Source organism: Rhineura floridana, chromosome 7 (assembly GCF_030035675.1).
Source record: "Rhineura floridana isolate rRhiFlo1 chromosome 7, rRhiFlo1.hap2, whole genome shotgun sequence".
NCBI classification, from domain to species: domain Eukaryota; kingdom Metazoa; phylum Chordata; class Lepidosauria; order Squamata; family Rhineuridae; genus Rhineura; species Rhineura floridana.
This window is the reverse complement of record NC_084486.1, coordinates 70,846,223-70,872,943: the sequence shown is the minus strand read 5'-3', so window position 1 is coordinate 70,872,943 and position 26,721 is coordinate 70,846,223. Positions and strand designations below refer to the sequence as shown.

The following is a 26,721-nucleotide window of genomic DNA, read 5'->3' as shown; positions in this document are numbered from 1 at the left end:
CAGATCATGGTTGGTTCTGGATTAATTACAGTTCTGCCAGCAGAGAGTGCAACTGACAGAGAATCTCAAGCTTGGCTAGATTAATTTGTATTAAAAATGGTGGTACTTGAGTTGTGATATTTTAAAAACTATTTTTCGGTGATCAGATGGGTTACCTATTTCACAAATATGTAGGAACACAGGAAGCCACCCAGTATCAGATTAGACTATTTGTTCGTTCAGTCCAGGAAGCAGCTCTCCAGATTTGTTCACATCACATGGTACCTGGGATTGAAGCTGGCACCTTCTTCATAATAAAAAACATGTGCTCTCCCACTAAGCTACTGTCTATTCCCCAAGACTAATGTTAACAAAGAAGGCACTTGGACAGTAAAAAGTATCATGGCAAATCTTTGATTAAGTACTCAAATAAGTCTTCACCTCTGAATGCTTCAGTTTCTACACTATGGAGCTGTATATTCCTACACGCATGGAATACTTAGTATAAATCAAGCTGCAATCTTAGATAATCTGGGTTTTACTATGAAGATATTGTGTAAAAGACTGCACGTACTGGTACACTGGCAGAGCAATCCTACCCAGGCAGATATGCTGGCATATCTCCTGGGTAACTGCTTCTGGCTGGCAGGGGGCATGATTGTGTGGGGCAGTGTAAACCTTTATTTTCTGCCCTTTGATCAACTCCTATGGGGTGCATTAGTTTATTTCCAGTTTTGGGGGTTTGAGATACACCGAGCTCTGTAGGTGTGCCCAGTGAATGAATGGAGTTAGGATACAGCATAACTTTGTTTATCCCTCTCAACACACCCATTCCACACCCTTCACATGCCCCTTTTTTGCCCTTTATACTGGTGTGCCTTATGCTGATTTAACATATGTCAGCAGGGCTCTCCCTCAGCTAGCATAAGTAGATATGCCAGGATAAGCCATTATGCTAGCTTGAATCTGGCTCAGCCAACTCCCAACTGGTGTAACTGCAGGTCAGGATTGCATCGTTAAGGCTACAGTCCTTTACCCACTTGCCTGAGACTATCATTGAAATCAATTGAGTTTACCTCTAAGCAGACATGCATATGACTCTGCTGTAAGTAAATCAATACAAGGAAAGAAATATAAAATCATATCAAACATACCTCTCATTCAGATCTCAAGCCAGCAATAAAAAAAAATAGGCAACAGAGATACTAGGAGCAAATAAAGGCACACTGAATGGGATATGAAAATAATGGACACAATCTACCAAGATGTTCTCCTGTGAAGCCCCACTGGAATGAATGTGAGTGAATTGTATCCAGTGTTTTATAATGAACAACATCACAGTATGGAAAGCTAAAAATCAGGGAGATATTAATATAGTGTGTTTATAATGCCAATTTAAAATCTGATAGGTAATAAAGCGTACAGTTCTTATTTCTTAAAAGTTTGTATGGCCAACTGCAAAATTAGTATTTACAGTCCTGTGCATGTCTGCTCAGCAGTAAGTTCAACTGATTGCAATTATGCTTATCCCCAGGTAAGCAGGGCAGTTTCTGGATCAAGGAACAAAGGATGGCAGCAATAGCAGCATCCTAGCTGCTACAGCGGTTGCAACTGAAAGGACATGAAGCAGGTTATGACAGCTACAGAGTACTAAGCATTGAGAGAGGCACTATTAAATGCTTTCACAGCATCTGCAGTCTCTACTGCGAAGTGAATAATGACAGCACCCTCATGCCTTCTGCTGCACGGGGTTGCTGTGTTCTGGTTCAGGGGCTCTGGGTTACATCCTTATTCTCTCTGGGCCTTGCTTAACCATCTGTAAAAGGGGGCACAATGTCTACATATTGTTAGCTACTATAACTTTTTAAACAAGAGCAGTTTTTAATACAAAGCTATGAATGAGCACAGTATCATGGTTTACTTTAGATTAGAGAAAGCCAGCTGGTGCTTGATGCACCCAGCCTCTGCCATCATTCAGGTCCTGCCCCTCCCTGGGCCAGGTTGGATGTGACTGCATTTCAAATGAAGCTTCTTTTAATATCATGCCGGGAGGAGCATAGAATAACAGAACTGGAAGGTCATCTAGTTCAGCCCCCTGGTTCAAGGTACACTGGCCCCAGAATTGGGCTCTTGCACAATGCTCAACTGTTTCAATGGAACTTTTCCTTGAGAATGTCTCAGTGGACTGCGCCCTTTGGTATGCTCAAAACATTGGTTCCCTTATGCCTGGAACAGTTTATCGGGAAGAGATTGTATTGCATTCTAATTCTATACTCACACTCAACAACGTAGACATTATGCCACACTTAGGATGCCTTTTAAGCAATAGCAGCTGCTGTGGGGGAGCAGAACTGCCCACCTGACACTGGTATCACTGCAGCTTACCTGGACAAGGTGGCAGCAAGGGTGGGGCTGTGCAGATGCACTGGCACAGCCAACCTGGGCTCCCACCTGTGTATCTGCTGCACAGCCCTGACCTCGCTGCCACCCATCCCCACCCAGCTTAAGCTGCAGCAATACCAGTATCAGGAGGGCTGTTCCACCCCAACACACCAGCTTGCTATTGCTCTTAAGGATCACATGTCACAGATTAATTGACCTACACATGTGCTCATTTTCTTTTGTTCAGAAAATCAGCATGGTTAAAGAATTCCCTTCTCTCTTACTCTTCAGTCTGGAAAAATATTATCACAGTTTAGCTAAATTAGTCTCTAATTCCACATCTGGTACATTCTCACATTTGATAACACAGTTTAGAAACACCTAAGGAACTACTAGTATTCTGTGTAACAGTTGACAATGCACACTTCAGCCAGCCAGACTATAAACAACAGGGTAGGTGTTATTGTCAGGACCGGCAATAACCCATCCAAGCTAACCTAGTGTGAAAATCAGGCCAGTACATTTTGAAGACACCTTGCTACAAGAGATTTTGACAAGAAAGGGAGAGTGGACAGACAATTAAGCTGATCACTGAATCAAAGCTCAATTAAATTAGTCCTACCTGGTGTAAAGCCAGTGCCAATGGTTTCACTTGGGTTATAACCATTGACAGGTCCTTTGCTGCTTAAGTCTATCATCTGATGAAGGCGGAGTTTCCTGCAGTAGATGGATGCAGCCTCTGGTTCTAAGGCAATTATCAGTTGCTCAGGATTCTCTGGGGATGCCATTCCTGCCTGTGAATAGAGGAATCATAAAGGGGTGGGGGAGAAGGGAAGAAAATGGACTAAACAGTTGAACAAATGGCTTTGATTTCCAACTGCCTTCACAGCACAGTAGCTTTGTTAATCCTGAGGGCTTTTATCTATCTAGCTATCTAGCTATGCTTGTTTTCTTCTTTTCTTACTTGTTATCATGTGCTAAGTATCATGGTTCAAGAAAGAACATCTAGCTCATTTCAAGGGTTCATAACTGGGAGAGGTGCATGCACTTTTCCTCCTGAATATAATGACTTAGGTGCATTATGATAAACCAAGATAAACAAAATGTATGTTTAAAATTAAGAGTAGATTATCTCCTGTCCAAGCATCTAGTTAAACTTCATAAAACGATAACAGATTCCCAAAAGGAAACAGACAACTAGTCTTGGCCTTTCTGCCTCATCAGCATTAAAACACAGTTATGTTATTCTACTCTCACATTCCTTCCAATATCTGAGGAAGATAAAATGCCAAACCATGTAAATCAAATCAGGTTTCCGTAAAACAACAGAAATATCTGGGCTGATAAGAGTGCAGTTCTATACATTTCTACAGTATACCTTAATGGGGCTTACACCCAGGAAAGTGGGTATACGGTGACAGTCTAAAATAATCTGCTAGACTCCTGAATATCTTAACTTCCTAAATCTTGGAGCAGCGAAGAATACTCTCAAAAATGTAATCATGGAGCTATATATATATATATGAGGGCTAGATACTTAGGACACATTCAAGTAAAGCACATTGAATTCTCAAACCTAATTCTTGGATGCTCAAGCTTTTATCTAAGCCTGCAGTCATATACCCACTTACTTGGGAGTAAGCCTTATGGAACACAATGAGGCTTACTTCTACACAGACATACAGGACTGCACTGTAAGATGGCTAGCTTGTTCTCAGGTTGGCATTGGAAATACGGCAACTTATCACTATTTTGTTCAAGAGAGTGTAAAATATTCATAGCATGGTATCAGTTAATGATGCTTGGCACCAACGCCCACATCTTTCCTTATCTGGTTTCACTTCTTTGCAATGCTTTACTCATTGTTTGCCATACTCCATTCAGGTAGAAGTATTTTCCTCCCAAGTGGGCAATCCCAAGAGTGGTGAACAGTCAGAGCTACTTTGTACTGCGGTATGAAGATAACATGCCAATGGAAGATAACAGCTTACAAACTGGTTCAATCATGAACGTAACCCCCTTCTTTAAGTACTTTGATGTTTGTGGCTCCCAGAAATGATTTCAAGTGAGCCATAAACTTGACATTCATTATGGGGCTGGTTGAAGGAAAGCAACTTTTAATTACTAAGCTTTTAAGGCCTGTATTGTGATCCATTTAAAAAATATTTCTGCCTTCTATGTCAGAGTGCAAGTTAATGAGCTGTGAATAAAATACTCGTTTTAAAATGGGTTACAGAAGAAATAGCCTATCAGTTTAAACATTTTTCTAAATATAAAAGCATAAACACAGACATAAAACTGAGTACTCATGCATCTGCAATGGGACTACTATTGCAGTCTTCTGAGCCTGTTTTTAATGCTGTTGTTTTATTTTTGTGTTGCAGGATTGTTTTGTTTTTAAATTGCTGTAAGCTACTGTGGCTGATGCAAATGAACTGGAAGACAAGGTATACATTTTCCAAAAAAAAAATCATGTATCCTTGTTTTGGTTTCCTATATTGTGATCTACTTTCGGTAGCAGCTGTCCACAACACATCTCCCTATTACCATCTTTTGAAATGTGTATGCTTTCCAGTGCAAGAGAGTGCAATGAGTCTCCTTCGTGGGTGAATAACAGAAGGAAAAACCCATCCCTCCTAGAGCCAAAGAGTTGTCCTTAAAGCATAACAGAATCTATGAAGAGTATAAAAGATGATCAGCTGAGCTTTATCTGACACATGGGGATCCAGCTATTCAAAATTATGATCCTTGGCCATGAACCACAGGGTCATGTGACATGTTTTGTGTGAGTAATGGGACTTCTTACCATTTTCCTCCCTTACAACAGAGGTTGCAGATTTCAAGCTTGCAGGATCTACATGATTATTACTGGGAGAAAGAGCAGGATGCAAATCTAATAAATAAATAAATAAAATTCCAGATTACATGTAAAATAGTGGCTTTGACAGAGAGGGTAGATCCACATATAGTATGGTGGCTCAGAGGAAAACCAATTATCTTTCTGCACACCATCAGTGAAATGCTAAAAGCCATTTACATCAAGACATGTAGCAATAATCCTGTGCAACAGGAGAATGGGTTAGTACTTGTTCGCTTCACTCCCCCCCCCCAATTGTGTTCCACACTGGCCTCTCCCCAATGGCATCTGCATGTCTGGGAATGTATCCAGCAGGGCAGCCTACTAATGCGCATAGGCTGTCCCTGTGAGCTGGCATCTGGAGCACTCAGGGTTCAACTTCACAGGGACAGCCTACTCACATTTGGAAGGCTGCCCTGCTGCAGACATGCTCCTAGGTAAGCTGATAGGACACACCGCCCTGCTCTCCTGCAATCACAGTACTAGAATCAGGCTTTGGGATGATGTGCATTTTAAAAACACCAGAATAGGGCTTGGGATGACCTATATGTACACAAGTGCAGATCAGAGGTCCTAACAGCAGCCTATTTTAGAACCGGGGAGTGAAGCAGGGACAGTTTTGTTGTTGCTTTTTTGTTGTTGCTACTATTAAGCAATTGGGTACTGCAAATTACACAGCTGGTATGTCTGAAGGAACCCCCTGCACTGTTACTTTTCTATCAAAGGAGTTTCCAGTTTTCTCCTAGTGCCCTACCCGTTCACCATCTCTTTCAGGGCCAAAACTACATCCAATGATGCTAAACACGTCAATAGGAAACTTGTCAGCATTTTAAAAATAGCATACATGGGGGGGAGGGTTCATTGAGATCACAGCATTCAGGGAGGTGGATTTAACTCTCTTTCCCTACTGTAGCCCCAACATAAATTGTGCACCCCATTCTTAATAGCCCCAGAAGTAGTGGGGGAGCTCGTACTGGTGCTTTTGGGTAAAAAAATCAAATAAAAATGCAATCCTACTCCAAAGAAAACTGCACTGAGTTCAATGGGACACACTCCCTAGTAAGTGTATATGACCAAACACAGTAATCCTATGGTGCCTAGAAGGGCATCCCAAGGTCTATAGGATGTTTTGGATCTCCTCTAAGAATGCAGAGACCTGTTCTACAGCATTCCTGGGAGGGGGGGAAAGAACAAAGTAAAACACTGAAAGGGAAAATAGGCTAGTATCTCACAGAAAAATGAGAAGAATCATGCCTGTACATTTTGTCTCATATTTTTTTTCAATGAAAGCTGGGGAACTGGAGATTATGGTTTATCCCAGGTAGGTGCAACTACTCCCTTGCCCCCCATCATGGATAGCCATGATCTGACCTCGTAAGGCCTTTCCCAGCCACTGCAGAAACCTCAGCAGCTGTTGCGAAACTAACATTGGTAGAGACAAAAAGGGGACATGCCAGGGCAGATTGGGGAAAGCTTGGATCCAAAGCCATAGATGATCATTGGGTCCCATATTTGAATATTGGCAATTCTTCAAATTATTGCAATTGGAAGACACTGACCAGTCATCTTGCTACAGGCAAGGGTGGTATCTAGTTATATTTGAACTCATGCATAAGGAACTGCTGTACAAGAATACATGCCGCTGAGGAGGGCTGATCAAGCCAAAATGCATCTGGCATTCCAAGTTTTCAAAGAACTCCACTGAAGAATATTGAGAACGTTTCATGTACTGTGCTGAGTTTTTTCTTCTTACTCAAATGATTGCATGTTTTTATAAATGCTGTGGAATAATAACAACAATGATTTATGATTGCAGTTGGAAGACACTGACCAGTCACCTTGCTACAAGCAAGGGTGATGATGATGATGATGATGATAATGATAATGATAATAATAATAATTTCTTCTTATAATTCATGGATTTAGCCATCTGAAGCTTCTGTATTGCACAGGTTTTGTTTAAAATATGTACTTCCCTAGTTTATTCTTGTTTTTCTTTTTACATTCATGACAAGATGCATGAATGTAATTAATAACTTTTTTCTTATTGCTTATATTAAATATTTGAAATGCATGCATTGGCATTGTAGCCATCAGGTTTAGACTGTAAATGGGTTGAAAATGTAGCATATTTACTATTATAACTCATTTACCTAGACTTTTGTGCTTTATGCATGTATTTTCCCTTCAACTGCAAACAGTTGAAGGAAATCACAAAACCTAAAAAGAAGCACCTGGCAAGGAAAACACCACTCTCCTGCCATGTCCCCAGCAGGGCTTTGGGTATTTTGGATCCTCCACCCTGAGTTCTCCCCTGACCCACCAATAGGATAGCTCTGTAAGCATTGTACAATGTATCTGTTGTCTTTTTGGTGCCAACTTCAGACCTTCCTCCTTCAAAAAGCCTTTTAAGTAGAGACCTTTATCAGGGTCTGCATCTGTATTGGAATTGTTTTTAAGATGTTTCTATTGTTTTATCACTTGCTGTTTGCCACCCTGGGTGCCTTTTGGGATGAAGAATATAAATTTTACTACTACTATATACAACTGTACCCAACACATAGATAATATTTGTTCTGGGAAAAATCTGATATGAAGGAATTCAAAACACAGCACTGTTTGCAAACATTTTAAAAGAGAGCACTATTAAAGATGGTTTATTTCTGTTTCACCAGGAGAGTAAAGTGACTTAGATCTAAGGAAGTTCACAACTGTGACTGTATAAAGTGGCTTGTGCTGTCATAGTTACAGCTGCTTCCTAATCTCACATGAGGCTAGGGGGCATTGTGCTAATTTGTCACATTTGTCACTTGTAATACCATTATATCTACTTACTAGAGAGTCTAGCCCAGCCTTTCCCAACCAGTGTGCCTCCAGATGTTGTTGGACTACAACTCCCATCTTCCTGACCATTGGCAATGCTAGCTGAGGCTGATGGGAGTTGTGGTCCAACAACATCTGGAGGCACACTGGTTGGGAAAGGCTGGTCTAGCCAATAGCCTTCATCATAATGTGTTGTCACAAGCACAGAGAAACAAAAAGAAGCACGATGCCAGAGTGCATGTAAACACATACACAACATTTGTGGGGATCACAAAGGGGACAATCTTTGGCAACAGCAACGACAGACAAGTCAGCATGTTCACATGGGAGCTTCTCAGCATTTTAGTGCTAATCTCTAAGGCAGTAATGGGGACCTGAGGCCCTCCAGATGTTGTTGGGACTCCACTCCCATCATCCTTGGCCATACTGGCCGGGGCTGATGGGAACTGGAGTCCTAAAGTATGGGTAGTGATAAGGACCAACAGAAAGACAAACAGTTGTGCGGGGTTTAACACAGTATTTCTTTATTTGGGCCATTTTTGGTGATCCCCACAATTCCTTTGCTAGGCCATGTGTTTTAATGGTTGTAAGTACAGCTAAGGGAGCTTGCAGGGAGTAAAAGGTGATCAACTGTTGTATCCAAGCCCTGACCAAAAAACCAAAATGAAACTGTGTGTGCCCTTAGACATGAAAGCAAACCTTAACTGAACGCTTTCCGAAGAGAAACCATTTCTTAACACTTTGGTGCCAATCTGTGGTTTGCGACTGCTCCCACATTTGTGTTGTTTCCATCTCTAGCTCTAGCCTTTCCAGACATCTCAGAGGAAGGCAATTTTCCTCCTTAAAATCTTGGAAAGCCAAAAAGCAAGTGCAGCCCTATTCTCTTTACCTCTGCATCAAATGCATCAGTAGAGATTGCATCCAACAGATTGAAAGAGATGGGTCTTGATGTTGAAAAGCCTGAAGTGATCTGAGTTCTTGTGTAACGGTTACCGAGTTCAATAATATTTTTAGTTTAAATTTCATAGGCTTAGAGAAATATACTTTAGCTAAAGAACTAAAATGTGGCGGACTCTGGAAGATTTGTGGTACTTCATAGCCATCACGTTTTTGGAACGAATTATTTAACAGGGAATCAAATAATTGTCAATTAATTATGCTTACGTGGTAATAGTGACATTCAGCCCTTATGCTACCAAGTATTTTCATGTCAACATGAATATTGATTTGACAACTCATCAGGGCTGAGCTGAAAATAAATTCAACCAGCGGAGGCAAATTTGCCAGTTTTTCTCTAGCATTTATTCCTGTTAATATGTGTAAGAGTGGGAAGTAAGCTTGAAATTATTGTCTAAACTGGTGCATATAAATAGGTGGTCTTCAACTTGTCATGAGCTCAGACCCACCTGGAGCACTGGACCCACTTCCAAGAGCCCAGGTGCCTTGGGGCTGGGCCCAGTAGCAAGGGGGTGGAGCCCATGCATCTGGTGCAGAGCCAAGGAAAAGGAAGGCCTACCAAAAAAACTATATTAAGGTATATAGCTCCTCAATGTGTTTCACAAAAATCTTGCCTCCAAACAATACATCCATACACTACATTAAGCCAACATAGATAATATTCACACAATCTAGACTCCATTGCACAAAGAGACATGCACAAAGGAAGTGTGTGTCTGAACTAGTTGAGCACACCTGCATTTTGCATGTTAAGTCACTTGCTACAAGGTGTCAAAGGAAGTCTCTAACCTGGACCTCCAGTAGCCAATCTCCAGCAACTAATTTTCTGGGCAAACAGTGTTCTGGTCCCTCAGTCAGCCAAACTGACCAAACTCTGTGAGTTAAAGGTGCTTTCTAGGCTACAGAACTGGCCTGAGTGCTGCCAGCTGATCACACAGTTGAAAGATGGTCAGCTGAACTCACAAACCAATGGAGACACACCAGGGCCTATAAAAGTGTTCCTTCTAAGTTAGTAAATCTGTCTGAACATGTCCTCATCTGAGTAGCAACAGCAAACTCCCAATGTCTCACCTGGTACACAGAGTTGTATTTAACTAAGTCCTACTCAGAGTAGACCCACTGAAATTAATGAACTTACATCAATCATGTCTATTAATTCCAAAGGGTCTGCTTTGAGTAGGATCAGCACAGAAGATCACCTCTAACTTCCAACCTGTTTTTGATTATGTTCCTGTCCCTGGGTCCTTTGGTTCTCATCCGCTCAATCTGTATCTGACTACCAGCTTGTCTTCTGCCTCTTGCTCAGAGTTAGATCTCAAAGCTAGCCCCAGGTCTGACAAAATAGATAAACACATATATAAATTATATATTATTACTCTTTATGCATGCAATACATGAAAGGAAATCGCATGTAGAATAGCGCAGCGAAGCTCCACCCCCACAAAGCCCATGTGTAAGGCACAGATGTTTGCAATGGAAAGCCTACATGCCTAGACCTCTACCCACAGAGACTTTCTGCATGTTCTTGAACACTGATCGCGCAGGGTTCTAGAAGCCCTTGACTAATATGTAGATGTCATGGAGGCAGGGCCAGCAGCATCCATGGAACTGCAAGGGAAGGACAAGAGGCATGGTCCCACAATATTGTTCTGTGCATAACAATATACATAACATAGTCCACACAATGCACGAGTGAAGGAGGCTTCAATGACTGAATTAGACATGTCCCAACATCTCCAGAACAACGTTTAGTTGGGACTAGGGAGAGGGGTCTTCAATGTCTGGACTTAGGCTCCAGAACTCTTTCCCAAGGGAAGCTCCACTTGCCCCTTCTTTAAAAGCCTTATTTGGGTGAAACCCATCCTTTTTACCAAGGATTTTGATTCATGACAGCTGGTATAGCAGTGGGGAGGAGAGCCTGGCTGGGAGTCCAGAGTCTGTGAGTTCAAATCCCTGCTCATGTCTCCTGGGTGTCAAGGGCCAGCTAAAGATCACCCCCACAGGGAGTGGCTCAGGGGTTACCTGCTCTGCCACCTGTGCAGCCGTGGGCAAGCTACATAGTCCCAAGGAGCCAAGTTGCCCCCACCTCGCAGTTGCGGACAAGGAAGGGGCTGGCTTGTGCAGCTGTGGCAAGCTGAGCAGGCCCTAGACAGCTGGGGAGGACTAGCCTCAGAGGGAGGCAATAGTAAACCCCCTCTGAATACCACTTACCATGAAAATCCTATTCATAGGGTAGCTATAAGTCAGGATTGACTTGAAGGCAGTCCATTTCCATTTTTGAGTCATGAGTATTTTTTAAAGTCTCGTCCTGAATAATTTTAAACTGCTGGAGGCTGTTTGCTCAAATTACTTTCAATGGCTGTGTGTATCTTTTTATTCTGCAGCTCTTAGCGTTTTATTGTTGAAATGGTTTTAATTTATTGTTGTTAGCCATCTTAAGTTCTAGCGAGGAAAGGCAAATAAATATAAAGAAACACACCCATTTTATAGATGGGAAACACCATGGCCAAGAGTTTCTAGCCCAAAGGACAATCAGTAAATGCACAATGGAGATTTCAAAGCTAATGCAAAGCATAACTCTCAGGGAATTGAGCCAAGTCACAAATCTCAACCAGCCTCTGCTCTTGCTACTGTGCAGAAGGCAAACAACCTCCTATTCCAATCCACACAGAATTAGGCCTGCCTAACTTTGAATAGGATTGGGCTGCAACCCTTAAAATACAGTCATATAAGCCTCTGAATTTCATTAGCCAGATTAAAAAATTAGGGGGAGAGAGGTGCCATGGTTCTTGCCTGGGTTGTAGCAAGGCTGATCTTATATGCGTTTAAGCCCCATGGAGTTTTAATGGGCTTATTCTAGCATTGCTTCCACCATCCCCCTCCTAATTTTCTAGTCCAAGGCTGCTGAGGACTGCTTTACCCAAAAGCAAAATGGTGGGTATCATTTTGACTTTTCAGTAAGTACCAAATGTCTATGGTTAGCACTCCCTCTTGCATTTTTGACACCTACTCAAATATATTTATTTACTTATCAAACTACTTATCCATTTCCAATTATCTTACTGGTGAAGCAACTTACTGATGAAGGTATCCCATTTGACTTGGCCAAATACAACTTTACTTTCCAGAATTATAAAAAGAGATATGATGTGGCTCGATTATACAAGGGTCAAATGAGACAATATGCAAGGGCCAAACCAGACAAGATGATGGGGGTCCTTGATTGGTTCTCTTGCCTTTTTCTATTCTACAAACAAAGGTCATGGAGGTAATGGGCACGTTCCGGATTGGGATGACGGCACTGAGGAAGAGTGGTTAATCCTTCCTCACCACACCATCTTCCTAGTGAAGATCCACACACATGCTGCCCCCCTCCCAAAAAAGTACTATTTGTTTTGCTATGGAAAACTATGGTCACGCAGGCTCTTCTCTAAAACAAAACTGCTTTAAAGTATGTTATAAAAACATGTTGATTTTGAAAGTAGTTTAAGAATGTAGTGAAAGACAAATCAGAGCGGACTTCCCAGGAGGATCCCTCCGCCTGTGCAGCCTCTGAGACGGGCTCCCGTCTTGGATGAAACTTTTTCAGTTTTAAATCTAGTCAGAAGGTTCCAACAATGGAAGAATGGCTATTGAAATTAATGGACTTAGTTGAGATGGACAAATTGACATGTCTTATTAGAGAAAAAACGACAGATACATTTCTTAAGGAATGGAAGCCTCTTTTGGACTTTTTGTTGAAAGAAAAAAATGAAATGATGATAATGGGATTTGACGATTAATTAAGATAGACTTTGGAAAAAAGTGAATTTCGTATGTTTTAGGAGACAGGTTTGATATATATTATATACTTATAGCTGATCTGTAACAAATCGGAAGTCAAGTTTTTTCCTTTTATTTCTTTTCTTTTCTGTTGTATTGTTTTTGTTGTATTTGTATTTGTTTTATAAAAATTTGAATAATAAAAAAAAATTATTACAAAAAAAAAAAGGTTTTTTTTTGACTGGGGATAATTTCTTCCGGATAAGGAAGAAACGTGAGATTTCCCACACAGCTTTGTTGTGTTTGTTGGAGACTGGAATTCGTCAGAATTGTCTGTGAAAGAAGGTCTTCCAGCAGCTCGGACGGAGCGAGGATTTCTAGCTAGCTCAGCTGAATAAGTGACCCGTTTTTTTTTTCTTCAAAGAAAAGCGGACTAACAGGCAAGCATTCTCCTGTCTACGCTCATTATTTTGATATCTATACAGCTAAAGAGATTTGTCAAAGAACCAGCAATTAAGAAAACCTGGGTGAGCCAAAACTTTCTCTTTTACTCACGGAACTAAGGGGGAAGAAAATAAAAATAGCCTATCTTTTTTTTATTGCAAACAGCTGACATGGAAATTAGCATTATAAAGATTACAACGGATGAGGGGTTTCTGATTGGAAGAGAAAAGAAAAATCTTTTTGATTTATAAGACTTTTATGTAATATATGTCTGGGACTATTTTTTCTGGTTTACTTTTTTTTTTTGACGAATCTGCTCATTCTTTCTGCTACTAGTTATTTGGACGCTGTGAACTAAAGCTGTTTTTGCACTTCTGGGCATATAAGAGATAAGGGCTGTCTAGAGTGTGATGCCAGTTGGTTTGAAAGATTAACTCCTTTGTAACTGGATAAAGAAATAAACTGCTCTTTGCTTGGGACATTGAAAATTGAAGGAGTTTTGTTCCTTTGGTTTTAAGAATAATTAAGAAGATTATGGATGTACAAGAAGGGACTTTATCTTTAGACATGTTTCAGAAAATAATGAATGGGATTAATTCAATAAAACAAGAACTGAGAAATAATAGTCAAGCGTTGAGAATTGAATTTGACGAAATGAGACAGGAGCTGAAAGAAATTCAGGATTCTATGAGAAAGGAGAATAAAGATAGACCTGGAAAACCAAAAAAGGATGAAAGAAAAATTAAAGGCAAGGTTCAAACTATGGAGATTGGATTAAATATGGACATGGAAAAAGATTTGGATTTCCTGGCTGTGATGGATCCTGGAGACAAATATTACGGTTTGGAACTCAGCGCTGTCCCTGAAGGAATTGATGAAGAGATTGGAGATAAAGATATTATCGGTTCAAAAAAATTCCTGGACTGGAAGGATTTGATGGAACTTGAAATGGAGAAAGTTAACAGAATTAATCCCTGTTTTGTGTCAATGGAAAAATCTTCAAGAGATGTGCTAGTGTATTCTGTAAAAAAGAGGAACAGAGATGCGGCTTTGCAACAATACTTCAGTGATATGTTCGGAATTGATGGCAAGGAAATATCTGTGATAAAGGATATTCCTATCAGACTCTTACTATATGACTATGACAGCAAGATTATTGGGTGCGTAAAGATGGAAGATGGAACCAACACGGATAATGGAAGAAGAGCGATTTGAAATTACTGGACTTAGTAGACTTGATGAGTTGGATTAATTGACATGTTTATCTAGAAAAAAAATTGATGGACATATATCTCAAGGATTGGAAACTTCTCTTTGACTTTTTGTGGAAGAATAAAATGATATGATGTTAATGAGATTTGATACCAATGAAGATAACCGCTGGAGGAAGGTGATTTTATAATCTATTAAGAGACAGGTTTGTTATATATTATAGACTTATAGCTGAACTACGACAAACCAGAAGTCAATATTTTAATATTTTTTTCTTTTTTTATTGTATTAGTTATTGATTTGTATTTTTTCTTTTTGTATTGTTTTGGTTTTCAAAATTTGAATAAAAATTAATTGAAGAAAAAAAAAGACAAATCAGAGCATGTTTGGAAGTGTCGTAGGAAAGAGAGAGAAAAAAATCACTACATGGGCTCCTACTGGGAGGAAGGGCAGGATATAAATTGAATAAATAAATAATAGAACATTTTCTGACAAAATTGGGTGCGAACATTCACCTTGAGTATCAACAAATTGTGTTCACAGGACACTGAGCCCTAAAACTGTGTTTGTGCCCAACATGAGATGCTGATCATTTATTGTAGTAATACATATGCCTAGAGATTGCTCTGATCCTGCACCTCTGGGAGTTATGATGCTTTTTTGTGGGAGGGACATAAGTGAGGCAGTGATATGCCAAGCATGCCAGACCAAAAATGAGGCACCCTCTACTTTTCCTGTGCACCAGCCTCTCAGTTTGATGCTAGCGCTGTTCAGACAACAGCAATCACCATTTACAGCATTTAGTCTATCATGTTTTGATCTTGGGGATGCAAATCCTTTGAGGAAAAACTCTTGACTGCAGCAGTGTGGCTTTAGTTCCTCCCAAATCACAGCTGCTGTAAAAACACAAACAGCATGAACCCCTGCAATGGATGAAGTCATATTACTAAGGGTGCAATCAGTGATACTTTTTATTTTATTCCATGAACCGCAGAGGCTCAGTCAAACAGCTTTTATAGATAGCACTAACACTTGATAGCTCATTTAGTTTGTATAAGCCTTTCAATTTCAGAGGTCATCTTTTTGCATGAATACTCTAAAATGTTTCTGGGCTTTAAAAGGAGCTAAGTCTCTGCTCGAGTATCTAAGCTATTAGCAGTTTGCAATGCTACATGTACAAATGAAGGAATAGGAGCATATTCCATTAGCCTGGCACGTTCATATAATTGTGCAAATCTAACCGCAACAATTAGCAGGTGTAAATTGAAATTTGTTAGCACGCATTTCTTGCTCAATGCATTTTAACACCATGATCAATTAAGTTTCCTTAATTAATTATGGGTTCAAAATGTGGCACTTATACCATATTATAGCTTCATAACAAACATTAGTACTTATGCAGAAAATTCATAAGTGAACATATCAAGCAGAAGAATCACATCCACAAGAGCAGTAATAACACCTTCTCTGACAACAATCTGTCTCTACCAGCAAGTGACAATTAAGTGGATTTCTCCATTTCCCCTAATACTGCTAATGTGTCTAATTCATACTGCTTTTGATATTCTGCAGGCAGAAAATGAAGTACGGCAGTGAGGGATTTCAGCTTTAATTCATCACTTGCCTTTGTTCCCGAGGATCTTTCCATCTTTCTACACCAAACATAGGAATTAGCAATGAACTGATAATAGCAATAAAATACCTGTTGCAAATATCAAATATATTAGTTAGCCTCCAAAATACTATCTACTAATAGAAAGTAATAAATCAGAAAGCCTATGAAAACTCCTAGGAATCCTTCATCAGAACATTCCAGTTCCTTCAAAGAGGAGAGCCATATCTGCAAAGAAAAATCTTCACAAAAATATGTATTTATACAAACTAAAGGGAAGTGTGAACATAATTCTAGCTATAGAATTCACCTTATCTTGCCATGAAATATGGAATGTTTTTACTGGAGAAGGGGCACTAGGGCAAGGTGGAGAACTTGTGGTTCTCCAGATATTGAACTACAACTGCCATCATCCCTGGCCAGTGACCAAGCTGGTTTGGACTGATGCGAATTGGAGTCCAACAACATCTGAAGGCCCACAGATTCCCTATCTCTTCACTTAGGGCAATGGAGGTTTCAGAGAAGGATGGGAGGATCTGGGATACCACCCTATTTAGTAAGGCCCAGTATTTGATGCTGTATACGGTTAGTGTGTGGTTCTACAGGTACATTGCTAAATATATCCAATTCTGTTTTTCTCGCTGTTATGTGCCTTCAAGTCGATTTTGACTTATGGTGACCCAATGAATCAGTGACCTCCAATAGCATCTGTTATAAACCAGATCTTGTACGTTCCGGTCTGTGGATTCCTTTATGGAATCAAACATTCAAATTCACACACACACGGACTTCCCGGAAGGATTGCTCCGCCTGTGGCTGCCTCTGAGATGAGCTCTGTCTCAGAGGAAGCTTTTTTCAGTTTAAAATCAGTCAAAAGGGAACTTTGACTGGTATAAATGTTCTCCCAGGCAAGGGTGAACCGAAGATTATCCACAGAAACTTCGTTAGGCTGTCGGTGGCTGGAATCGATCAGGAATTCCCTGGGAAAGGAAGGCATACCTAGCAGCCTAGGACGGAGTTAGGACTTCCAGCAAGCTGGGCTGAAAAAAGCGAGACTTTTTTCTTTTAAACGATCCACAACGGGCGAGCTTTCTTCTGTCTAATCTTATCATTTGGCTTAAATTACTACAGTAAAAGAGATTTGTTTAAGAATCAGAAATCAAGATACCTGGGTGAGTTACACTTCTCTCTTTTATACAAGGAATTGAGGAGGAAAGAAAATTTAAAAAGCTTATCTTATTTTTTATGGCAAAAAGCTGGCCTGAATTTGGAAACTATAAAGATTAAAACGGATGAGGGGCAACTTACCCAAAGAGAAAATCTGGATGATTATTTGATTGATATATGTCTGGGACTACTTTTTCTTGGACTACTTTCTTTAGACGAATCTGCTGTTTGTGTATGTTACTAATTGTTCGGCGTTGTGAACCAAATTTGTTTTGCATTCTTGGACGTGCGGGAGATAAGAACTGTGCTGGCCAGATGATGTCAACAGGCCTGGAATATTAACCCCCTTATTGCTGGAAAAAGAAGCAAATTACTCTTTGCTTGGGAATTGTGGCTATATTGGAAATTTGAAGGGTTTTTTCTTCGGCTTTAGGAATCACAATCAAAGAAGTGGCAGAGACCCTGGATGTATCCCTGGAAGGGTTTTCCCCTCTGGATATGTTTCAGAAGATAATGGATGAGATTAAGATAACGAAACAAGAACTGGGACAGAGTAGACAAGAGATGGCAACTGAATTTGGTAAAGTGAAACAGAAGTTGAAAGAAATAAAGGATTATACGAGAAAAGGAGCAGATGGACAAGCAATAGAAGATGAAAAAGAAATTAAAGGGAAGGAGCAAATTCTGGAGATTGGATCAGATATATCAAATGTGGAATTGGAAAAAGATTTGGACTTTATGGCAAAAATTAAAGGGAGGATGCAAGTCCTGGAGATTGGAACAGATATATCAAGTGTGGAACTGGAAAAATATTTGGAGTTTGTGGATCCTGGAGATAAAGATTACTGTTTGGAATTCGGCGTTGTCCCTGGAGAAATTAATGAAGATATCAGAGATAAAGTTATCAATGCTTCGATGGAATTTCTGGACTGGAATGATTTGATGGAACTTGAAAAAGAGAAAATTTATAGAATTAATTCCAGATATGTGACAATGGAAAAACTCTCAAGAGATGTGCTAGTGCATTTTGTAAAAAAGAGGAACAGAGATATGACTTTACAACAATATTTCAGCAACACATTCAGAATTGACGGCAAGGAAATATTTGTGATGAAGGAAATTCCCATCAGACTCTTACTATATGACTATGACTATGACAGCAAGATTATTATGGGTGCAAGGATGGAAGTTGGAAGATGGAATTAACACTGATAATGGAAAAATGGCTATTGAAATTACTGGACCTAGCAGACTTGATGAGATGGATTAATTGACATGTTTATTTGGAGAAAAATCGATGGATATATTTCTCAAGGAGTGGAAACCTCTCTTTGACTTTTTGCGGAAAGAATAAAGTGATGTTAATGAGATTTGATGATTAATTAAGATAACTACTGGAGGAAAGTGATTTTGTAATATATTAAGAGACAGGTTTGTTATATATCATAGACCTATAACTGATCTGCGACAAATCGGAAGTCAACATTTTATTTTATTGTTTAATCTGTTTCTTTTTTGTTTTGTTTTGTTTTGTGTTTGAAAATTTGAATAAAATTAATGAAAAAAAAATTCACACACACACAAGTTTAAAACGAAAAAGACTTTCTAATTAAGCAGTGATGAATTATGTGCTTGATGTCAGCAGCAGCAACAACAAAAATCTTTACCGTTCCATTATCGCAAAATGCTTGAATGGTGTTCACAACAGAGGACGCTATCATGGGCAGAGGAAAAAATCAGCTGCAATGTCCAAACTGTATGGTCAAGTGCACTGGACATGGAAACAATGGACAGTAAGTTAAGTCTGTGATATACTTTTCAGGATCAGGTCTATAATCTGATGGGAATGGAAATACAGGAGTGGTCTAAAAGGATTGTACCCTGCACAAATAAGAATGCTTGGCAAATTAAAAAAAATAGGAATTCCAATTTGGTCTGTAACTTGCTAGCGACATATTACTTATTTTTGGTCATGCCACCTGTAGGTTTGTTGAGTTCTGAAAGGTTCTTACTAATTATAATTTCAGTGTGTTGGAAACAACATTCTTCGTGCTGTCTCCATTGTTTTCTGTTTCCTGACTGAAGAGTAAAAGCTAGATAATATATTCAGGCAGGAGAATAAATAAATATGTAAGTGGTCAGTACCTTTCAAGAGTGATGCCCGAAAAGCAAGCATGTAAATTACTCGACAGTGTAACCAGTGTTTGACTTTAAAAGGTAAAAATAAAAATTAAATACTTTTTGCACTATTTTGTTGCAAAAGTTACATATTAAAAATCACAAAGATTTGCAAAACTAAACGTTTCACTATATAGATTTTTGGTTTTGTTAGTTTATGCCTTGTCTTTCCTTCAAAGAGCTCAAGGTTGGGAGGATAAAACCTACCCAGCTTTATCGTCCCAACAACAACCTTGTAAGGTAAGTCAGACTGAGACATAATGCCTGGCCAGAGGTCACCCAGGAACCCACAAAGCTAAATAGGGGTTTGAACCTTGTCTGTCCAATGCTATTGCAATAGTCCTGTCTTGTAGACATTAAAAAAAAATCTAAAAGTTTTCTTATTTAGATTTCCAAGCCACCTTTCCATTATTAGTATTCAGTCTGGGATACAACCACAGATAAATAAGCTGTGCCTATAAACATACTCTACAAATGTTATAATTCCTTTAAAAAGTCAAATTTCACAGACAGAGAAAGTCAGGGAAAATCAAAAGCAGCAAGAACAATGGTATGGTTTCAAGATCTCTGGTTACTCCACGCTCAGAATGACCACTGCCTTGTAGTTACTATCTCAAAATGATCTGCAGGCATCAGAATCACAACCTTGCAGTATACAGCAGTTACCACACCCTGCTAAAAATGTGGTTCAGTGGGCACACAGAGCAGTGAGTGCTAGATCTGAGGCCTGACTCTAGACCTGGTGTTGCAAATGCCAATACAACATTTCATCTTGGGTCAAGGTGATGATCTATATCAAATGAGGCAGGTCAAAATATCTCTGCCTCTTTGTCAAACACAAGATACAACTGCTTAAGTTGCAGCACTTACCATGGACTGACATGATCACACTGCTTCCCTTCTCCCCATCATTAGTATGTGTTCCCATTACTCAGGACAGGAAACTGTCTGAAACTCAGTATAAATAGCATGCCTGGTCATTCTAGCAAGGGCTGCCTGATTTTGGGTGTGTGTGTGTGTGTGTGTTTGTGTGTAGGTGTTCTAATTTACTATAATGTTTTCAAAGCATCTCACTGTCTAGCCTTGGCTGCAGATAATCATAGTCCACACTGATCTGCATTGCAAACCTGAAGTAGTTTCACTTCCATGGCTCTCCCACCCCCACTCAGAAAACATGAGAGTGGCAGTTCTGTGAGAAGGCTTGGAAAGAATTCTCAGCACTGATACAAAACTATAACCATCTTGAGTTCCTTGGGGAGACCCATGCCAGTGAGTTGCTGCACAGATGCAGCTCGTCTGCATTAAGTAATCTTGAGAATATACTTCCAGAGAATTTAAAAACAAACACCTGCTTATGGTTTCAACTTTTACGATTGCTTTGTGTATGTGTGTAGTACATACCTGCTGTCTATTATTTTTGTAATTGCGTTGTATTTTCATGTCCTTGTGAGCCTTGAAAAGTACAGGGAGTAAAAGATGGAATGACTTGTGGGTTTTAGTGCAGTGCTATGGAGTGCAATGGAATTTGTTTGCAAGTGAGAGTCAGACGTTTGGTTCAGATGTAACAATCCTGGTCCAACAAACCACGATTTACTGGAATGAACTGTGTGCCCAGATGCTCCTACTCTCTTTGTGCCTTAATACAATACTCCCTGCTATGTTCAACAACACAGCGGCATCACTAGCGGGAGTGTGGGGGGGGTGCGGACCTCTGGTGCGCGCCGTCCCAGGTGCATGGACGGGGTGGCTGGCCGTGCGTGCACTCACCACGCGCTCCAGGCTGACGGTGGAAGGCCCATTCCGGCTTCACCGCCAGCAAGTGGGCGCCTGCTTCTGGCACCCACCGGACTGGGTGCCGGGGGGCCCTTGGCGAGCCCCCAATCTTGTGTTAAGCACACACATGCGCACGAGGCCAGCCACCCCATCCATGCCCCTGGGAGGGCGCACGCCAGAGGGGCACCCAGCCAGAGAAGCAGGCCTGGGAACACCGGTGAGCCTCCCTTGACCCGCCGATGCTGCTTGCGGTCTCGCCCACCCGCCTCCGAGGAGGAGTTGGCTGCTCAGACTGAGGCTGACCCGGAGCGCTTCTCAGCTCCTTTGCCGGGCAATGGCACGGGGCGGGGCGGCTCTGGGTGTCACCCCCCTCATGGGGGTTAGAAAGAGAAAGCATGCATAATATAATTGAAGAACTGATCACCTAAGCTAGTTGTTCAAGAATGTCAAAGATTTTCATATTTATGATCTCCTTCAACTGTTTCTGAGCTAACATTATTAAACTTCCTCCCTTCAGAAAATATTATTTCAACACCCTAGCCCCTTCTGCAATATTTACACTGGAATGTGACAGAAATTCCAGCCAGTGCACATGCTGTGGCTGAAGACTTTGTAGCGAAATGGATGCTAAAGAATGCCAAGCTGAAGAAATTTTCTTCTTGCCCATCCTTTCTTAAAAACTTTTTAAGGAGTAATAGGTACGTTGGTATGTAAACGGCCAAAAGTATGAAAGTAAACACAATGCTATACAATGTTTCCACTTTAGAAAGTATCTGTGGAAGGTACTATTATCTTTAACTACATAGGACACCTTGTGGTATAATTGCTTGTGTAAGCTCTCTTCACAGGATTTTGCTATACTATACTCTTTCTAGGCCTGCAAGCAAACACATCCTGGGAAGCAAAACACCATGATATTGCTAGCAGAGTATTACGAGTTGATTGACAGAATGTCAGGGTGGGAGGTGGGAGGGGGATAACTTCCACAGATTGACAAGTATCATCATTGCTCACTATGACTAAAATCTTGCCCTGAAGTAAGGCTTGTACCTGAAAACAATGCAAAAGATACTTCCTTCTCTTCCAGTTGTACCTTCCTGTCAAGGATATTTTTCAGACACAGGATAATGCTGATTTTCTTAAATCTGCTTACTCTAATATAGAATATTAGTAGTAAGGAGTAGTACTTTTAAAAGATATTTTGGTGGGTTGAGTCTGACCTCATTGTCTCTAGGGATCAGATGTCACTGGACTACCAATTGCTAATCCACAGCATCTATTTCTTTCTTTTAGTGCTTCCTCCCCACCATTTCTATTCCACTTTTCCTCCCCAAAAGGTAAAGAAAGTAGCTTACAACAATACACAACACAGTTGTGGGTATCAACTGCTAATGCTCTCATTTAGTCACTTCCCTGCAATTTCTTCCTAAGTTCTCAAATAATCAATTTATTTTTCATCACTGTTTATTGATGTGGTTGATAAAACACATAATCACATACAAAAAATGCAGACATTAGTCAACAACATTCCATTGGACTACAGATGGGAAATGCTGATAGAGAATTAGTCTATTTTTCTCCTGACACTACAAGTTTCCATTCCACGGAATGCACACATGCACACAAACAACAAGCAAGCGACAACATACAATACACGAGTCTCTAATGTTTCAGCTTTACCTACAAACGTGTCCTTCCATGAGAACCTTTAAGTGATTTGCTTCTGGCACTAGCATTAGCAATCCCACAATATAAACTGTTGAGAAAAATGTTGCTCAACATTAGAGACAGGTACAAGATATTCAAAGTGATTAGGGTGATTCTAAACAGCATGTTAGGGGGTTATTCAAAATACCCAAACAAACATACATTTAGAAAACATGCACTACATAGTTATATTGCCACTTAGGGTAGCCAGATGCAAGAGGCCAGGGCTTCTGCACCTTTAATAGGGAAATTCCTCTTTAATAGTTGTACACATTTATTCAAGGTGCAGGACTCCTGTCCCCTTTCACACCTTGCCACCCTGTTGCCAGTGGATTGTTATTCTAGCTAGCTACAAATATCAGTATGTGATATCCTAGTGGAAAAAAGATATATGCACATGGCAAAGACACAAACAAGTCTAAAATAAAGGACAGAGGTACATTATGGGCATCTTAATAAAACCACTTAAGTGAAGCAAGACTGGACCCAAAAAGGGATCATCAATTTTCTATCTTTGTATTTACTAAATATTGATGAAGATAGTGATCAGAAGGTGGGAGGATTGGCATGTGTTTCTTTAAACTACAGAGTGAGCATCACTTTCATTCCAGATCACTTTTGCCGTTGACTGACATTTTAGGAACATTGGAAGCTGCCTTATACCGTGTCAAACACAGTGGTCCAGCTAGCTAGCGGTCCTTTTTTCTATGCTTACTCGTAGCAGTTCTCTATGGTTTCAGGAAGGAGTTTCTTCCAGTACTATCTGGGGATTCCTGAGACCTTCTGCATGCAAAGCAGGTACTCTACTACTGAGCTGTGGCCCTTCTCTGAAATAGACTCAGGGAGGTAATGAGACTATATGAAATACAACTCATAACTATGAGACAGTTTCTTGTGCGTGCATACAGAGTTTCCCTTTCTCTTCTGTGAGACAGAAATCAGTAGCACCAGAACATATCACAGTTAAAATGGTGGAATTGTCACACAGGCTGGTTGGTGACCCTTGTTCTGATCTTGGTTTCTGCATATTCAGTTTAGTGTTCACTCAGGGTCAAACTAGACATTACAAGGTATATATTTCATAGTCCTATGATGATTATTTTTGTTTGAAAAAAAGAGCAGGTGTTGGAGGCAGCCAATTAAAACGGAGGAATTAAGGGAAGGGGCTGTTTAATCAGTTTCCCTCTGGCAACAAATGACCATAGGGTAATTTTCCACTCATGGGGAGAAAAAAATACATGTACTCTACTCGTATTCCCTCACACACACACACAAGTGGAGAAGCAACTCTGGAGATAGTCACTTTTGAGAAGAAAAATGGTCACTAGGGAAAGGGTTAAGTAAACCTTCAATCTCCCCTCCCCTGCCATCTTCCAATCAGACTGACAACCTCCCATGGCTATTGTTCATTCTTGAGCATTCTTGTGCTTTTCTACTACATCCATCAGATAAGCAGGAACCTTGGCAGGTAAAATACCTTGTTTTGCTACAGACAGAACTCTCTGCCTTATGATCTCCGCCATGCCCCCTCCCTGACAGGCTTCCGCCGAGAACTGAAAACATGGTTTTTTAGGCAGGCATTCGAGACCTCTGTCTAATTTAGTTTAAATTTTTGTATGATGGGGGTAGGTTTGGATTGAGTATACTTATTGTTGTTTTGTATTATATGTTATATTTTACTCTATGTTATATTTTAGTCTATGTACGCCGCCTAGAGTGGCCGTTAATTCGGCCAGATAGGCAGCCTAGAAATAAAATTTTATTATTATTATTATTTATTATTCATTAAAACAGACACTGGAAGACTGTTACACATATCTATCATGTAACATTCTCCTTAAATTTCATGGGAATTGTGCATGCCGAGTAACTGAACAAGCAGCTATGTTGACGGGTGCCACTACAGGAATCCAACTAAACTAATCAGGCATTCTGTAGGCTAAATAATATCTCTCAATATAGTCAGCTTGTGGGCTCCCACTGCCCCATGCACATCAGCAACCCACTGGTTTCCATTTTTCCCCTCACCAACATCAACATATTCATACTATGAGCATATGTATAAGGATTTTCCATGTTTGTGGTCGTTCCACCTTGCACACACCTGGTTGCTTGGTGCAAAATATGTTAGCATGTGCCTCAGCTTCTTTCTTTTTAAAGCAATATTTAATGACCCTTAAGGTTGTGCAGAAGTTTGAAAATTGAATAGTGTTTACTCTGAGTCTAGCCTGTCAGTGAGTAGGAGTTCTGCAACTTACACAGCTCCATAATTTTTCTGCCCTTATATTACCTTCAGTGACTCCCATAATGCCCATCATCTCAGTCCCCACCAATAACACAACATTCTGCATAATCTTCCTTCTCTGTTTCAATTTCAGTAGGGGTCACAATAAGGTAAATGTCTGCAAACATAACCAATTTAGTTTGACTACAACATTGTGTTTTCAGAAATTGAAATTTTTGTGTAGAAATTTTATATCAAAATTTAGACCTATGCTAGTCAGTCTACTCTTTTGGCATTGATCGTGAACACACGAAACTGCCTTATACTGAGTCTACCTAGCTCAGTACTCCCCACTACCACTGAGCTATAGTCCTTTTGATTACTTGATCAAAAACAGAATGCAGGATGCGAGACTCTTTCTATGGGGTTTTAACTATACCAAATACTACTATTATACAAACATTACCCTTTCCCAGCGTGAATGGAAGTTGCACAGGAGTAGATATAATCTTGCATATTCTTTTTTTTTCTATCATGCTTGGGATGAACTAGGCTTATATTAGTCTCCTTGATTTAATCACCTTCCATTTTAAAAAAAGCAAAAAACCCAATTTGGGGAGTCAGAAAAGCTTGCAAACTAATCAATCCTAACTAGAATGTATGATTGTTTAATTTCTTTTGTGTACTCCTGCCTGTCACACAGCAAAGGACTTAGTATACCTTTCCAGAGCTTGGAAAAGTTACTTTTTTGAACTACAACTCCCACCAGCCCAATCCAGTGGCCATGCTGGCTGGGGCTGATGGGAGTTGTAGTTTAAAAAAGTAACTTTTCCAACCTCTGCCTTTTATTCTAATCAGGTCTTTCCAGGAAGTGCTTTGTGTGTTATTTATCTGCATGAACCACAGAATCTCAATTGAAATGCTAATCAGCCTAGCTGCCATTCTGAGGTTGTCCTGCCAATGATGCATGATGTCATTTGTCTTACCCACCTCCAAACTTGCTTTTCACAAGCCCTACCTCTAGCCATCTTAGACTTCAATGATAGCTTCATGTTCCAAGGAGGAGGATAGATACATCCTTAAAAAGATAGGACTTGAATGCCCATGAAATTCAGTTGGATTTTGTTTCCTAGACCACATTAGCACCATACCTTCATTCCTCTATTATTCCACTTTAAATAGTCATTGTTTTCCCTAAAGAATCCTGAGAAGGGTTGTTTGTGAACGGTTTTCAGAGGAGACCTTTATTCCCCTCATAGAGCTGCAGTTCCCAGAGTTCTCTGGAAAGAGGGAATAACTGTTAAACCACTCTGGAAATTGTAGCTCTGTGAGCAGAACAGGGGTCTCCTAACAACTCTCAGCACCCTTCACAAATGACACTTCCCAGGATTCTTTGGTGGAAGCCAAGACTGTTTAAAGTGGGATAAATGTATGATGTGAATGTGGCCCGAGTCTAGTCTGCTATGATGTTCTTGTTTCATTTTATTCTGGACAACAAACACTTGTAGGGCAATGGTGGCCTCCAAGTCTCTGGATATGGCTTGGAAAGTTTTTAAATTCCTAGAACTCTGCAACTCAAGCAAGTATGTGCCCTAGCCGATCAGAGCAGAGAGCTTTTTTAGAATTATCTTATTTCCTTCTGTT

The 26,721-nt window shown here is 40.2% G+C and overlaps 1 protein-coding gene across 3 annotated transcripts in view; it reads right to left on the bottom strand.

Annotated features, from left to right (window-relative positions):
• HSPA12A (heat shock protein family A (Hsp70) member 12A) overlaps nt 1-26,721 on the bottom strand; it is a 96,256-nt gene that overhangs the window by 15,467 nt on the left and 54,068 nt on the right. For all 3 annotated transcript variants that reach the window (XM_061635900.1, XM_061635898.1, XM_061635899.1), the window contains exon 7: nt 2,984-3,155. In XM_061635900.1, the coding sequence (XP_061491884.1) occupies nt 2,984-3,155 (172 nt within the window). The remainder of the gene's footprint in view (nt 1-2,983; nt 3,156-26,721) is intronic.